The 18,067-nt window shown below is 33.6% G+C and overlaps 1 protein-coding gene across 2 annotated transcripts in view; it reads right to left on the bottom strand.

The window, feature by feature from the left end:
* ARAP2 (ArfGAP with RhoGAP domain, ankyrin repeat and PH domain 2) overlaps nucleotides 1-18,067 on the bottom strand; it is a 111,000-nt gene that overhangs the window by 31,692 nt on the left and 61,241 nt on the right. For both annotated transcript variants that reach the window (XM_065735671.1, XM_065735672.1), the window contains exons 18-23: nucleotides 17,664-17,727; nucleotides 9,265-9,428; nucleotides 7,040-7,252; nucleotides 5,263-5,368; nucleotides 4,032-4,179; nucleotides 3,140-3,208 (exon numbers count right to left, since the gene is read on the bottom strand). In XM_065735671.1, the coding sequence (XP_065591743.1) occupies nucleotides 3,140-3,208; nucleotides 4,032-4,179; nucleotides 5,263-5,368; nucleotides 7,040-7,252; nucleotides 9,265-9,428; nucleotides 17,664-17,727 (764 nt within the window). The remainder of the gene's footprint in view (nucleotides 1-3,139; nucleotides 3,209-4,031; nucleotides 4,180-5,262; nucleotides 5,369-7,039; nucleotides 7,253-9,264; nucleotides 9,429-17,663; nucleotides 17,728-18,067) is intronic.

Raw genomic sequence — 18,067 nt, 5'->3', positions numbered from 1 at the left:
GCCAAGAGGCCTATGTGAATCAACAAGGAGCTCCTGGACTGACTTAAACTCAAAAAGAAAGTCTACAGGGAGAAGAAGCAGGAACAGATTACCTGGGAGATCTACAAAGAATCTGAGCATCCAGGGATCAAGGTAGGAAAGCTAAAACCCTGACTGAATTAAATCTAGCCAGGAACATAAAGGAAAACAAAAAGATATTCTACAGGTATAAAATGAAAGTCAGGGAGGATGTGGGCCCTTCTCCAGAAGGAAACTGGAGACCTGATTATGAGGGAAGGGACTTTTTTAAAGGTATATAGTGACAGAACAAGGGGGAATGGTTTTACACTGGAAGACAGTGGATTTAGACTAGATATGAGGAAGAAATTCTTTATTGTGAGGGTGATGAGACTCTGGAATAGGTTGCCCAGTGAGGTTGTGAATGCCCCCTTCCTGGAAGCATTCAAGGCCAGGTTAGACAGGACTGAGCAACTTGGTCTAGAGGGAAGTTTCCCTGCCTAATAGTGGAGGAGCTAGAACAAGAAGATCTTAAAGGTCTCTTCCAACCCAAATTGTTCTATAATACATAAAAAAAAAAAAAAGACAACTGCATACTATGTAATAACATAAAATTTTAGAGGCAGTGATGAAAGGGCTTCTTTGATCCTAGAAAGCACTGCAAATCAATCTTTTGTATTTATGAGGTCTGGATGGATGAACATCCATCAAGGAAAAATGTGGATGCTGATGGCTAGTGTCTCTAGAAAATGTGGGCTCACAGCTGAATGGGTAGGGAGAACTTGTGACAGATAACATGGAAGAGGCCAGAGTATACAATACCCTTCTTTGTCTCTATCGTTCCAGCCTCTATACCCTTAAAACCCCAGGGAAAGTCTGGAGCAAGGAAATTTCTGCTAGTAAAGGAGGTCCAAGTTAAAGATGACAACTGTGACTATACATGGTCCTAGGCAGCTTGTACTCAGTGATATTAATTGAGCAAGGGGAGGTTGGATGATCTCAAGCATTCTCTTCCAACCTAGATGATACTGTGATGAAGCAGAAGATTTTGTTTGAGTAGGATTTGTTTCATTTTTAAGGTTAAAGTGATATCACTATATTTTGATAAAGAATTTAAAGTTTTGCATAGTATTATGAGAATCAAGACTGAGTTTATTAACAGTGTAGGTCTAGATGTCAACTCAGAAGGCTGATTATTAACAGTAGAGACTTTTCTAGAACAAAATAAGGACAGGTAAAATCGTGATTCTATCCTTCTATGACTTTGCCTCTCATCAATCTGGATGACTGCAGGAAAACCAAACAGGCTTAATTATTTATGAAAGTTCTAATTTGATTCTACAATTTAAAATTAAGACCAGGTTTTCAGGTGCTAGACATTTTTTAATAAAAACTTTACCAATTTTAGAAAGCCTAGAGTTACTTCTTAAAAAAAAATAATTTAAAAAATGGACAAAGCAAGCTTTTTTTTCCTCAACAGGCAGCCTTCCAAATGCAGCATAACTTACTCATATAAGTATCAAACAAAACCACTTAATAATGGTTCTTCTCTATATTCCTCAGGTTTAGACAAACCACATAACTAGCAGCTGGTAAAAAATTGCTCATAACCTCAATCTCCCTTCAGGTTTTTTATCTCCATAACTAATGTTTTCATGCTGCCTTATGTACTCGCAAAACTTCTCTCAGGTCTTCTTAATTTCTCCAAATTACAAGCATTTAACCAGTAAAGCTTTCCAGAGCTGCTGAGAATACGTAAATTGTGTAAGAAGTCTATAACAATTATTTCTTGGAAAATTTCTTTAGAAAAGAATATATTTAAAAGTCTGTATAGGTTTTAAGCTTTGTTCTCAAATCTCAGTATGGTCCTTTTCACAGGCCCCAGAATTAATTAATTTCATTAAAGATACTTCAACATCCACAGAATGTTGTTGATATTACCAAGACAGATGCTTTCATTCTACAACAGATACTATTAATAAAATTGTTTCCCAGTGGCTTAGTCATTCCTCATCAGACACAAAAGGGAGAAAGCAGACATTCTACTTTTTACACACACATAGTTGCTAGGCCATTATCAGAAAGCTTTATGGCACTCTGACCCAGAGAAGAAATAGACTCAAGATAGCAAGCCATCAAACATATAATTTCAGTGTGTATTTGCAAGACTTTTTTTTTTTTAATTAGTGGCAGGAAAGTACCACAAACTTACCAGAAACAGGAAGACAGCCATCAGAGAAAGCATTATAGATGGTTTTTTTTCCTGGCAACTTTTCACTCATTTCCAGAGACTGATAAGCTCCAAAACTACTGAAAGATTTTTCTCCACTACTTTACATTTTGAAAAAAAACTTCTAAGTATCTTATGCTTGCTTGCCTTGACCTCTCTTGATTAACCTACCTTGGTCATGTTTATCTAATTACCAGTTTGGGTTTTAATGAGGACTGCACAAACAGAGCATTCTGACTGTGAAATATACTATCACTTTTTTTATCACTGTTTCTTAACAATTCACAATTTATTAAAATGTTATTACAGGTATGACTGAAAATGAAGATAAATAGTATGATCTCCTGTTTTCATACACCATTTCCCAAAGTTTAGTTTGACTAAGTAACCATGTTTGAATGTGTTCGAAGCTTTCTCCAGCCATATTTGTACTATGGGGCTCCATATATGGTATAAAAAACAGTATGGTAAATGATTCAGGTACTCTGAGCTTATGGCGATTGTTATTCTCTAATGGAGAGAGACTATGTACCAAAAGCCCATGATATGACAGTAGTATACAACTGAAAGTATCTAATATGTAATTTTAAAATCGGTCACCATTTTCATACTTAGACATTCTGATCATTTCTTTCTGCTACAATTTATGAAGCACTGAAAAGCAAGTAACAGTCTGCAAGTTACGCTCTGGCCTGAATGGGATAACTGCAAGGTATGCTTTACAAAAACTTCTCTACTTTATCAGTTCATGCCTCATCTTTTATTTCCTTCATTTCTGCAGTTAACAGCACTAGTCACTATACAAACATAGGAATTTACATTACTTTAATTAAATTGAGGTATAAAAACCTATAAACAACAAAACCTTCTCTGTTAGAAGCATTTGCATAACACTTGACTTTTGCCACTTACCTGAGTATCTTTCCACCTGGTAATAAAACTGTTCTCTATATCCATTTGTTTGACCTGGTCTTCATTTATCTGTTTAAAATTGAACATTTTTCATTTAATTAAAAATTACAAACTATCACAAAAATTATAACATTAACTAGCAAACTCTACTTCAATATAATAAACTAATAAATGCAAGTACAATATAAAAATCAATACTTATAAATACTTCAATACTTATTATTAATGGTTAACACTACTAATGATCATGTTCTTACAGAAATACTATGCAAAATATTCTGTCCATCAGAAAGACTATTTTATTGATGGGATCATTACTATGAACTTTACCAAATAAATATTAGAAGAGAGAGGACTCTATGAAAAACTGCCTATAAAGTGACACTCTCAACTCAAATTGCTGATGAATTGTTGCTAACCATCAAGCTGGACACAACGCTCATTCTAGGCCTAAGGAACCAAAATTTGTTTCCTCTAAAATCCTTACTGCAATCACAGCTCAAACGCTAAAAACATGTCATTTTTCTACGTTTCAGCTCTGACTAAAGGTATAAAATCTGAATGGAAGTATTACTTTTAATAGTTATTATCACAAAGTTTTCTTAAGATTGCCATCAGCAAGAAGAATGTGGACCATGCTGGGAAAAAATAGCTCACAGTAGTCCTAAAAATACAGTCTTTTCTTCACAGGCTAAGCCATCTGGGAAATAAAATTTAAAGCAAACACTGAACTGTGTCCACTGAATTAGAGTTCAACAGCACTGCAAATCTTTAGACAGTGTAACGAATATCAGGATAATCCCTAACATTAAGGCATTTCTATGTTTTAGAATATATATTTTTTCATGTCTAAGAGCGGAGCAATTGAGACACTTTATATAAAGATACCCACATCAAAAAGTTGCACATAATTTTTAATTAGATCTTCAATTACATTGACTTCTTCACTAGTCTGGCCTTTTGTTTGAAATAAGCATGAAGAAAACACCAGGGCTAGATTGTGAGGGTTCATATGATTAATTTCAGAACATTTCTGCACCCTGTTGAAGGAAAAATAAATATATTTAGATGATCCCTTTATTCCTTTAGTTGTCCAATGCTCCCCTAGAGAACATTTGGAGTACATTTGAAAAAAAAAAAAAAAGGAATGAAAAACCTAATGTAATTTTTTATATTTTATATTTATCTCTTTATATTCTTTACCTTGAAACTTATTGCAGAAATGAAAACTTATACCTTTTTCTGCACCTCAAGCAATATCAAAATCATTTGTTACATTATGTATTTATGTATATCCTACAAACCAATCACCTTAGATAACAGAAGCATGGAAATAAATTAAGACATTGTTAGTTTATGTACTTGTGGCAAAGTTTTTGTACAAATTTCTTCATACTGCAGTTTATATAACATGTTCTCTTTTGTAAGCAAACAGAATTTATCCTGTTATAAAAATGTATACAAACTACTTTCAGAATATTTTAATCAGTATATTAACATCTGAAACAAATAAGCTTAGAAAAATCAACTAAAATACCTAGTATAATCTTTATCTTAGTAAAAGTATCAATCAATTTAGTAATTGTATAAACAGATTTAAATAGCATCTACTATGTAATTGCTCTAATTCTGAGTACAGAAAAGTGGTTGTCACATTTTCTACTCACAACACTTTAACAGGAATAATTTGAATATTCTCTGTAATTATCACAGTTGCAAAGTGAAGCAATGATTTAATATTTGACAGATAGCTAAGTTTAAAAACTGTCATTTTCAGTAGAGACTTGGGAGAAGGACATTTCACTCAAGAAAACTCTCTGGAAAACAAATAGAGTAGGGTAAAAAAAAAATAATCTAAAGAAGCTCAATCAAAAATTACCCCGCTTCGACTCAAATAATGTCAGTCCCCTATCACTGTAAGGCATTTCCATCCTACTGATATTTATACATACCTATTAATGAAAATATAACACATTATAAATTAAAGACAATTAAATATTATTAATAATCACAACAAGTTAAGCACTTGATGCTCACTGGTTGATGAATCAATCCTCATTTTGTTCATAGTAGCATAATATATTCCAGGAATTTCTCTGCTACAGTACATTATTTACATTTACCTGTAAAGATGTTCAATTAAAGCAGCCAAAGTTGCCTTATTGACTGGTGGTAGCGTACGAATAAAAGCTCCATACTTCATCACACGTTCCTTTTCATTTTGCATATCTGCCAGAAAATAACAACCACTGAGCCTTAATAACTATGTATACTAAAAATTATCAACAATTCTCATTAACTGTGTCTGCATCACCTAGTTATTTAAAATCGTTATTTACTTAATCTCTTCTTCATGAATACAATACTGACAATTTATTATTAACAGGGTCTGATATTGAACATTAGTTCAAGGAAAGAACATAAGCAATAAAAGTTTGCATACTACACTCATGAAAATCTTAACCAATACAAAAGACTCCCTGTCACTGTCACCACAGCTTAAATGCAACACCATCTGCCTAACTGCGCTCTCATCCACTGTTTGGTTTCCACAAATGTTCAGCAAATGTTGATGAATGTCAAAGGGTGCATTTTTTTCTGCTAGGTGAAACTAAACGACACACCTTTGCTCTATATATACTTCCATGTTGCACACCATTTTGTCAGACTGCTCCTCTGTTGCCATCTATCACACAAAAAGTAATGGAATACTGGTAGGAAGGTTTAATCTCTACTGCCATACCAACATCCACCTCTCACACCATTGGCCAAAATATTAAAGTAAGAGACATTACTTTCAGGACAGTCCTTGTAAACATATACTTCCATGAGTACCTGGAGAAAAAAAACATCTTTTTCTCTTTTTTTTTTTTTCTTTTTTCTTTTTTTGTATTGTTTGTTTATTTGGAGAAATTTCTAAGGTCCAAAGTTTTAAAAATAAAAGACGAATAAGAGAGGAAAGGAAATTGGCAGTGAATACGCTATACAAAGGCAAACAGTGACAAGATTTCCTGTACTGGAATTACACATCTGAGACACAGCCATATCTCTCTACCTTCATGTCTGCCTTTCTGTGCAGAATATAGCACAGAGGCAGTGGAGAATAATTCTGCTTGGGAAATTGTTAAGTTGATGTAATATTATAACTTTTTTTTTTCTTTTACATTTTCTCTGCCCTTGTTTCTCCCATCTTTCTGAAAACAGAATCTTGAAGAATTTTTCTAATCTCTTCCAGGTGATTACTAGCAGTCTACAATAACTACTGCGCTAACTGAGTAACTGGGGAAAAAAATATTAACACTTTAAAGGTCATCTACTCTATTTTCCCAGGGGTTTTAATCTTCTCACAAGTACTTTCTGTGTCACTTTTGTACAGAAGGGCAGGATTCTGCTCTTTAAAAGCCGGAGCAGAATTTCAGTCCCATGTACAAATCCAGAAATTAAATCAGTGTGACGCTACTGTATACTTTCACAGGAGAGCTAAGAAATCTAAACTGGTACAGATACGACTTTTTCCAATTTCTGATAACCATCTTATTGTGAGTAAATAAATTAGTATTCCTTCCATTAATTTGTTCAAATAAGGTGAAAGTTCAAATATATTTAATATCCATAGTTGAACTTCCCAAACTTATATCAGCTTATACTGGAGAAATTTCCATATGTTTGAAATGAAGCAAAACCACAGAGCAGTATCATTTTAACCATCATTTTCAAAGACAAAGACAGTCAAGCAGCCAATGGGCCTATACTATTTCAATGCCTTAATGCAGAAATTAATGTTCCATCTTGTTTTTTTTCATGCTCATCTCCAAGCATATTGTGTAAGTATTTAACAGAACTCCCTTACTTGAGTACATGCAAACAACCTTTCTTGCACTGAATGTTAATATATATTACCTAATGCAGAAATCCAGAATGGATAGAGTTCCTTAGTGAGAACTGCATCATCTATTTGAGAAAGAAAGCTTTTCAATACATCAGTCACATCTTCAAGGCGATGTTTTCCAGCTCTCAACTTAACACTCCTTGCATCTTTTTTGAAACTTTCCAGCAGTTCAACCACATTGGACGAATTGCCATTCTTGAGGTATATATGCTTGCTACCTAAACCTAAGTTACAGAAATGCAGGGTAGAAAAATAAATATCAGTAAAATTGAGCATTCTTTTAGAAATTCCAAATCTTCTTACACAAAAAATATGGCTGGCTCTCAAACAGATCACATTTGCTACTAGTATCTTTTGGACTTTTTACGTACTTGGTTGGAGAAAACACTGTCAAGGCTGCTTATACCCCTATATCTTTGTAAATATACACATCATAAAATTAATCAAGCCTCGGATCACAAATTCAGGAATGTTTTACATGCAGTTCAACTGCTCAGATCTCTTCAATACTTCCTACATCTATAGTTTGAAAAGGCACAGTAAAGGAAAGAAGTTTCAATGGCAGGTTCCGCATCTATGCAACATAGTTATTAGTTACACAGTGTGCGTACTGATAATGAATAATTTTATTCCCCTACTGACTAGCTCAACTTTGGACTCAAAAGTATTGTATTCATTAAATCCAATGCATATCTCACTATCAAAAAACTCAAGATTACTAGAAACAATTACTTTTTGTCCGATTTTCCTCAAGTCAAGGAAGACACTACGCAGTCACAAAAAAAATGACTGAAAATATCAAAACCAACTTAAAAAAAATTACAAAATCCTAGTCTAAAACACAGCAGAGACTGCCTTAAATTACTGCATAAGAAAGTAGTCAAACTTTTTTTTTTTTGTAATCCTTGGGGAAATTTTATGTGGATTCTGTTTCACTATTCCTCTTTGTACAGGTTCTTCCTGCATTTTCCCACATTTCTTGAGAATCATTATCTACAAAACACTGCCTTCCTTATGTAGTTGTCAAAAGAAGCATTCTGTCAAAACCTATGAAATCGTGTCTTGCAATTCACTTTTCTTGTGATGCCTACAAGCACTACCATTAAATACAGCCTTTGTGATGTCAGGAACAGCTGTTGGACCTGATAGTGTCTGTCACGAGTAGGACATAGCCAAAGACATAGGCTATGACAAAAAAATGTATGTCTACAAGTAACACACAGATAACTCTTCCAACTTTCAGATGAATATTATAATACTCAGTAACCTTGATCCGGAAAGAAAATCTACATATAAATGAAGACTTAATTAAAAACAAACAAACAAACAAACAAATTAAGATATTGAATTTTAGCTTAGAACATGTATTAGCAGCATTTCTGATTCAGGAACACCTCTATCCTGGTTTAACAACACATCAATGCATGAAACAGTGTAAATTGTACCAGAAAAATTTCTATTACTAATGATGAAAAAATGATTTAGCAAAAAAAAATTTTTCTTACTTTAAGGCAAAAACAGTAACCCAGATACAACTATTTACGATAATGAAGTGTTACCACATTTAAAAGTTAGTCAGATTTCAATCAATGAAATATAAATAAGGCCTTCTTATAATGACAGAGGTTACAGACATCTATCCTGAAGATAAATTTGTACAGGGTTGATAGGTATTTAGCATTTCACAAGAGAGTTGATTAATTTGCAGCAGTGAAAAGGACACAGACATAATCTTAATATCACCTAATGCTATAGCAAATTACACTGGCAATATTTACTCAAGCAAACAGTAACTCATTATACCTCCCTAGGCTGCTATGCTGAAAAATCAGCAGCCTTAAAACTGAATTTGGTTCCACAGTTAACATCAATTTCCTGGATTTGCTGACCAGTTCAAGTCATAGCTGTCCTTGCCTCATATAGATTGTTTTCAGGGCTGTGGAGTTCTGCAGTGAGGCATGGGAGACATAGACTAACATATCAAGCAAATCAGTCCATTTTAAAAATACAGTGGTGGCCATGTAGGGGATTTCCACAGTTGTACTTCCACACATTGTTTATCCTCAGGCACATGGCACTGTACTTTACCACCACATAAATGACTGGTGGGGCTAACAGGAGGTATGATTTTACATTGAGTAATGCATATAAACTAATTCAATATTAATTTTTGAAAGTGTAGTAATTTAGGTATTATACAAATGATCTTAAGTTGAACAAAACCTACTGTACTTACCATACTGTGTAACAAATGCTATACAGCTGTTCACTATAATAGGAACATCATTTTTGCTGAGCTGCTGATCTTGCAACGCATTACCATCTGTACCCGCTGCTTTTTCAATTGCAGTATACCAGACTATGAAATCCAGCTTTGTATGGCCATGAATGTACAGTGTTCTGGAAAGTTTAAAAATATTTTGAATGGAAAATATGGGGTTATTCTACTACAACAGCATAGCAACTGTCCAAAGAAATAGCTGGAATAAGACATTAAGGCACCTTCTACAAGACATAATTGGAGTGGTTAACAGCACCTTTTCCTTCAAATTCACTTGTGCTAGCAGCGTCACAATAAATGAACAAGGATCCACAAACAGATCTGTCACAGGCCTTTAAGAGGACATGACCAACATTTTAACTTCTCCTCAGTCTTCCTCCTACACCCTGCAGTCATATGCCCAATTAACAGTTAAGCAAGAAATAGAAGATTCACAAACTTTCCTTCTTTTATACTTTCCACCCTGTTTCTCTATAGAATAGGAGAGACATTCATTCCTTCAAATGAATCAAAAGGATCGCTCTAGGGAAATTATAACAACTAAGTAAGAAACATATACGAAGTATCTGAAAGTTGAGGTGTAATAATACAATTGTTTAATTGCCTGATTATCTTGATTGTCTCAAAGCATGAAATAAATCCTGTACTGAATTTCTGAATTAACCATGCTACAATAACCTGCTTTCTTTTTTTTTTTTTTTTCTTAAACCATTGGCAGGATAGCCTCTGGGGAAATCTACAGAACTGAACAACTTAAGAGTATATACATGCATAAAACAAATGAACAATTGTTTTAAGTTAGCCTAGCAATCTCTTCTTTATACATACCCTTCACTGACCACTAAAGATATCTAAGGGACACATTTTCTTTAAGAATAATGTATTTTCCAATTAGGAAAAATTTAAATGTTCTGAAATTCATTTATACTACTCTACACTAAATACCAACAAAAATTCTTTTTAATTTTCTTGATAAAATGTATTTTTATATAATAGTGAAAGACTCATTTTTTTGTTATGTTGTTTTGTTGTCTGCAACTTGATATTTTACATTTTTATTTTAGCTTTCTTGTCTTGACAGGAAGTAAGGATGTAGCAAAATACAAACGTGGACCCAAGATCTGAAGCGTTCTCAGGATCCACCACACAGATTTCACTATTCAGCAGCACAGGAAGATATACTGAAATATTTTGGATTCCTGAAGACCCCTTTTAAAGATCTCCACTTTTTGACATTGAAAGTCATATTAATCACACACGCCTGGCTAGAAGAAACACTCAGACTGTTTTCCACTGAGAAAAATCAGTAATTTGCATAAAGCTCTCAAACTTTTACAGTAGAACAAGTGTGCTTAACTCAGAACATTCAAACATTTTCTGAAGACCTGTCAGAATGACTATCCTACATAAGCAGTTCTCAAGCACCAGCTTCCAAAAAATCATATCACCCTGACATATTCTAGTACTACCATTACCATACACAAAGGAAATTAAACAGTTTGAGTAGAAACAGTCTGTCAATGAATGTTACAATATTTCTTCAGTACTATTATTCACAGATCAGTAGAGGTTAAGACTATGAATAATAAGAGTCTTACGTTGCTTCCCAACACAAGGCACACACATATATTACTGTCTTTTTTCCCACCTCTGCAGAACAGCTGGATTTGCATTACAGTATTATGCAAAAGAAGAAACTGAAGCCTCAGTAATATTTTCTATAGTGCAAGGAATTATGAACAGGAAGTAGTGAAAATAATATTACTTCAAAAGAAAAAAAAAAGGGCAACCCAGATGCACATTAATGAATGAGTAGTTTACTGAACTTTAATGATAACCTAGGCACATCTATCTACACAGCAATGTGAAAGTCTAAATCACAGGCATGCCAATCCACCTTCATGACACATCGATTACCTAAACTACAAGAAAAAAAAATCCTGATTTCTATGGCTCTTCCTATCTTCTACTCAATGTATCACAAAAAAAACACCCAAAAAACAAACTAACAAAAGAAACACCCCACAACTATCAGAACTACCAAGTAATTATGCTATGATTGATTTCTAAAATGTGAAAAGTTTCAACTTAAATTATGGACGTAGAGGTTTCTTATTAATTGTCAAAGAAAAGACAGTGTGTTTTTAGGTAGCAGTCCTACATTCATGAACTAGAAGTTCCTCAACTAGAATACAACTTTGGACAATAATGCTGGTACTGCAGAATTTAGGTTGTTCAAAGCAGGCAACTAATTATTGTCCGAAAGATTATTACTGTTCTCCAGTCAAAAATGTTGCAGAGCAGTCACCCAAGGTAGTCAGTAAGATAAAAGGCTATTTCAGCTTTTACAGTTCCATAAAAGAGAAGCAGGAAGAAGGGGAAATTAAACCAATGTCACACTCAGTTCAGAATTCAAAGCATGCAGCGATATGTAAATAAGAAGTATAAGTATTCCTTTGAATTTTAATACTTCTAGCCAAACTTAAAAAATCTTTGTCCCGCTCAAAAACTTCTTTGTTGATCCCCATGAGACTGGAACATGGCATGAAAATGAAAGGGAAATAGTCACTAGTGGGAATCTGGAACTTCTCTTAAAGCAGAGCGGAAGTCTTCTTCAGAACATCATAAAGTAAAGGACAGATTGTGTTACAGATTTTGTTTCTGCTGTTCACGACCATGCCACCACTTCTTATAGAGAGCTTTCAGCAGACAGTAGTAAAAGCAAATAAATATATTTCTCAATGAAATTATTGCAATAATATAAATGTAAAGTCATTAAATGTAAGGCTTCAGGATAAATATATCAATGCAGGCTGAAGTGCATTGATATCCCACGTACCACATAACTAATAAGATTAATGTTAGGAAAACTTCTAAGATTACAGAAGAAATCACATTAAGGATTTACAAGGATCTACCATCCATGCAAACTAATAATAACTTTGCACAGGAACTCAATCCTTTATGCTACTTCTTCTAATTAAAAAATAAATAAAAGTCGATAAAGAGCACACACTTCATGAAAATATTACCAGTTATGATTACATATGAATAATGACACGGTGTCGGCCCTGTTACATTTGAAGCAAATATCCATACTCAAGAAATTCATAATTCAAGTACTAAGCAAACACGGAATCCCACCTCCAATGTAGATCTCAGCCTCAGTATAATGAAGCAATTGAATTAGCACAGATGACTTCAGGATTCAAAGACCAGCTAGTCCTAACATAAAGGCAGCTACTGTTACCTTTTCAAGTTCACTGTGGTCTACCATCAGCATTTTTTTTTTTGCCCAGAATACGTGAAAATATACATGAAGAAAATACATGAACACACTTCATCTGCAAGAGGACAAAGATTGTTGGCTGGTCTGAAAGCCCATCTTAACTGGCACATCCCGCAAAGTCCAGAAACACTAGGTATGCTGATATGCCTTGATGTACCACTCTACATCAAGCAAGCAATGATATTAAGTGATTCTGGGTAAGGACTGAAGAGAGAAGGGGTGAAAAACATTAGCAGAATTTAGTACCCTCAGGCAATTTTCAAGTGATCTTACATCTGAATCATGTATTTTTCAAGCAAAATTATGTGCCTGAAAATGAAGGTACTGAGATGACACACACTATTATAAAATTACATAAAAAATATAAAATTGCATGAAAATTCCAAAAAATCTGCTGATCTGAAAGTGATGCCTCCTATTTTTTTGTGTTGTTCCACTATGTCAGAGGCAGATGTTGGTGGCATAGCGGTAGAGGTGGAATCTTCCCACCAACATTCTGTTTACATTTTCTTGTCATGCGACAGATGGCAGAAGAGTGACAGCCTGAAAAAGTGGCATCTGCCATAGAAGTTTGCATGAAAAAGAAGTGTGACATTGAATTCCTTCATGAAGAAAAACTTCACTGATTGACATTCACAGACTCTTGCTGAGACCAGACAGTGGATATGAGCACAGTGAGGCAGTGGGTGGTACGTTTCAGCAGTGGCAACAGCGTGTCACATCTGCTGGCGCAGACTGTTATGAACATAGCATGCAGGCTCATGTTCATTGCTAGCAAAAATGCACAGCTAATGATGGTGAGTATGTTGAAAAACAGTGTTTTGTAGCTGAGACTTTGCTCTATCAGTGTTTTTGTGATCTCTGTACTTGTTATAGTTTCTCTGGAAACAAATAAGAGGCATTACTTTTGGAGCAATCACATAGAGCTCTATAACAACATCAGTAATATTTCTTCAAAAGATATTAAGGGCCTTATGTATATATATAATTTATATATAGATAATACTGCAAGCACAAGTGATTTCACTGATCTGAGTCTTACTAGTTTAGTTTATTCCCCAATTCTAGAATTATGCACAGTTATATTTTAAAAGGACTCTCACTGTAATCATTCAAAGGGTTAACAACAAAGCAATGCAATTACGGAACAATCAGCATAGAGGAAATCATGCTAGTTTGCATGTAAGATTTGTAGGAACCTATATTAAGAAGGTGTGAATTACAGGAGAAATGCAACAGGAAAAAAAAAAGCCACCAGTATATGGATCAAATTATGCACTGAAAACACATGCTGATACCTAAGGGAGCTTAAGTGATTACAGGGTGAGGAAGTAAAAATAACATTTGAAACTGAACTGTCTACACAACTGTTTTTCCCTTAAAATATAGTGTTACAGAATTAGCATTTAATTATATACAGGGAATATGTATTTAACAATTACTGTGTCTTCCGAAACCCTTCTTGTCAGTGTACAGATCCCTCTACTACCTTTACTAATGTGTTATTTACACAGGTAAATCTACTATTTAGTTTCTGTTCAGATGGCTAGAGGCTGAGCATCAGAAAATTGAAATCTAGAATATAGTTGGCCACATCTAGGAAGAAATCCAGATCACTTGACTGTGAAAGCAGAGCACATGAGAAGGGAAATGACCATCTGATTATTACATCAGTAAACATTATTTTAAGAAGTCATGATTTCCAGCTGAGTTGGAATTAGTTCTTAAAGGCTTGAGAATATGTTCTAACAGCAGTCAGAGTGCAATAAAATTTCAGTGAATGTCATAACAAGGAGCATGTTCCTGCTTTAACTTACTTTACTGAAAGCATCAAAAAACTTTATAGAGATTTGAAACAATTCCAGAAATTTATAAAAGTGTAGGATTGTTGTGAAAATTTAGGAAGCGCACTATTTAAAAAATCTTCAAAAACAAAATAAAACAAAACAGTTTTGGTATTTTGAAAATGTACTAGTCTGGTTTACCCTTTCATGATACAGCATTACTTGGCAATGTGCAACAGAACAGTATGATTACCCCCTCTTACTTCTGAGTTAGTAGTACTCTGTGACTGAGCTTGTCAAATATGATTTTGCTATTTGTTTTCAAAGTAAAAATAATAGGAGAAAGGTATCAAAAGGAGAGAGAGAACAATTGAGTTCACACGTAAGAATTCAGAAAAAATTTCTTGCGTTGTCTAGTAGTACTTTTTCTGAGCTCATATTTTACACAAGCTGGAAAGCATTATACAACTTGCTTTCCCAAATCAACTATAAACTGCCTCTGAATATATATGGATCAGATAAACATTCAGTTTATGTACCCCATAAATTTAACAGAAACATAGATTTATTTAGTATTTAGAAGTTCAGAATTAATTTAATTTATTACAGAATAATTATTTCAGTAGTAAGACTTAAAGCTTTTATGATTCTATATCTGTTTAGTTGTGTAAGCAATCACTCATTAATAAGAAGTCTGTTTCTAACTTAAATCATCCTTTTACACACAGCGACAAAAAATATCAAAGTAAAAAAGCATATGATACATCTAGTGTATGATCTTCCCGAATTAATCTAATCCAATGACTGGATTTGGTGTGCTCAAGTAAGGGAGGGTATGAGTATAAAATGGAAGTTAGACAGCAAAGTCAGTAACAAAAGCAACACAAAGATAGTATGAGCTTCAGCAGGGTAATTCTCAAGAAATTTTCATAATTTCATCTAATAAAATTTAGTAAGACCTGGTAGGACATTGACAACATTTAATTCTGTATGTAAAAAAGAAAAAAGATGTTGGGAGGTTTCCTGAGAGGTATTTATTTTAATTTTGAACTTTCCTTAAATCTGGAACAAGTCTTATTCATTTTACTTCCTATTCATTCTTGACATAATTATTTTTGAGATCATATCATTTATCCTGAATTTAAGTGACTAATAAATCAATGTGAAAGTTGCCAGTAGCACAGTATATAGATTTATCACTTCAAGAGACCCTACCTAATCAAAACAAATTAGACAAGTACTGATATAAAATAACAGACAAAAAATGAAAACTTATGAACTATCATACATCATTCAGATGACACTGACTTCTCAGAGATATTAATTTCCCTAGTGTTTAAAGAGGGAAAAGGAATATTGCTGGTTTTGTTTCCATATATAAAAATTGAGTTGGAAGATAAAACTTATTTAATATTTTGTCATTTCCCAACCTCATAAGCAAACTTTTTATTACTATAAGATCAACTATCATACAACTGTAATGAACACTTGGATATTTTGGAATCACATCCTGAGCAAGAATCACTGTCCCAAAGGTCATATGGTTTTGAATGCTTTGAATATGAACGATATACATTTAAATTATTTTCTTTTGTCAGACTTCAATGAAGAAAACTTCAATGAAGAAAACTTCAATATATTTATTGTTTCCATACTTCAGCTAGTGCTCTTCTTGAAATTATTTTCAAATAGTTCATAATTTCCGATGAACTATTGAAGCAGTTCCAGGAAAACCTAATCTCCCTTGATAGTGAAAAGAATATAGTGAAAGAAATAATAAAACCTACTCGGAGCTGGAAGTTTTGCACTGGTATGTACGAAACCTGTTGCACTGCTAATATTCATGTGTTGGACTGTACTTTAAGCACTGGATACCTCCCATTCCCTACTTGGTTTGTGTAGCATATTTAATGCTGAACCTTTCAAAACGCATATTAGAGAGAAAAAACAAAGTTTTTCCTGATTGTTATGATCTACACCACCTTACTGAATTCTGGAATGTAAAAAATACCTTAGGAAGAGTTAACATTAATTAAAAGAAAACAAGTTGCAATAACTTTCACCAACAGTTTTCTCTCGTTCTAAATAGATTTTAAAGGCACCTGCTTTTTGTTTCCTCAACAGAGAGGCAAAAAAATAATTCCTTCTTAATCTGTTATCAGCTATTCAGAAGCCTTCATGAACACTGCATCCATCAGTTACACAGATGTTTGCTCAATAATCCATCACTGAAATTTAAATGATTCTATTACAAAATAGTTATTATTTTCAATAATTTTACTTTCATCTTTAAATTACTACCCACATATGAGGCAGAAAAATGGTAATTCACTTTAAATTTCAACATCTTGTATGACTACATTTGATAACCATTTCTGGAAAACTCTAACACTAATATGGAAGCAGACATAGATCATGATTATTTCTCATGTGAGGGGTTTTTTTTGTTTGTTTGTTTTTTGTTCTGGTTGCTTTTGGTTTTTTTTCCCTTGCTTGGTTTTAAGCTAGTGTGCTACTGATATCAGGTATCACGATAAGATTTACCAGGAGACACATACATACCCTGTTGATCTTGATCTGCCCAGATTAGGTATGGAATTTTGGGACATAAGGGTGATAAACTGATATGAGATAAATTGTCCAGAGTAACTCTTCACAAATGTTCTAGAGAGATTCTTCCTTTACATGCTAAGAGAACAAACTGTTATGGGCAGATTAATCTGACTGGGAATCATTTTCTCAGTGGAAAAACTGCATTTAATTAAGCTATCCACTTTCAGTGCTGACTAGACATAGCTTTCCACAAGTAATAATAGAAGCTCTTTTCCAGTCATAGTTAAATGCACACATAATTACAGTAAAGCTCCCACCTCTTGTAATTTTTTCCTATCTTCAGAATATCACTGTACACAGTGCACTTAGGAATAAAGCACCTTAGCAAAATATGCTATCCACACAGATACCACACAGTAAGATTACTTTCAACTTCTAGATAAAATATATCCCAAAATGTCAGCTTAAAAAAATAAAGAAATAACAGTTTATTTTGCAGGTAATTGATATTACAATACTTTGGTTTCATGGCAGAATTACTCATGCACTGTGCTTCCTGTCATGGACATGAAATGTACTTAGTACACAGAGTCCTTCTATCCTTTAAAAATTCTTCAAATTCACTTACTCTAGCAACCACAAGTGAAGAAAGCTCCATGACTGATCAGCAAGGCTTCTAAATAGTGATTAAAAAAAATAGTAGATCAAAGCAAGTTTGGGGACCTTACCTTCCTTTTTCAACGAGAAGCAAGACATCTATTTTTTCTCCATTTTGCATCACACTACTGATTGCTGAAAACAAAGTACACATTCATCTGATATACAAATAAATATACATACAACAGATGTGCTTTCAAAATAATCTTCAGTGACAAAAGGTGCATAGGGTATTTAAATGTATCAAATATAAAATGCTACTTGATAACTAGAACAAAATTTCATAAAAGACCACATTAGAATAAAGTTTACAAGAAAAAGTAATACAGAAAACAGTAAAAACAAGTTAATACAAACGTTTAAAATGTGAAAACGTATCTATATTTGAATTAAATTTGTAAAGGTAAGCTTTATAGGATGTGATTCAAAAGAAAACTGGATTTTTAAACCCACTAATTTATTTGCACCTCTGTAG

Source organism: Cyrtonyx montezumae, unplaced genomic scaffold (genome assembly GCF_038088225.1).
Source record: "Cyrtonyx montezumae isolate F1298 unplaced genomic scaffold, pur_monq_1.0 scaffold_2, whole genome shotgun sequence".
Classification (NCBI taxonomy): Eukaryota; Metazoa; Chordata; class Aves; order Galliformes; family Odontophoridae; genus Cyrtonyx; species Cyrtonyx montezumae.
The sequence above is the reverse complement of the archived record's forward strand: the minus strand, read 5'-3'. Positions and strand labels throughout refer to the sequence as shown.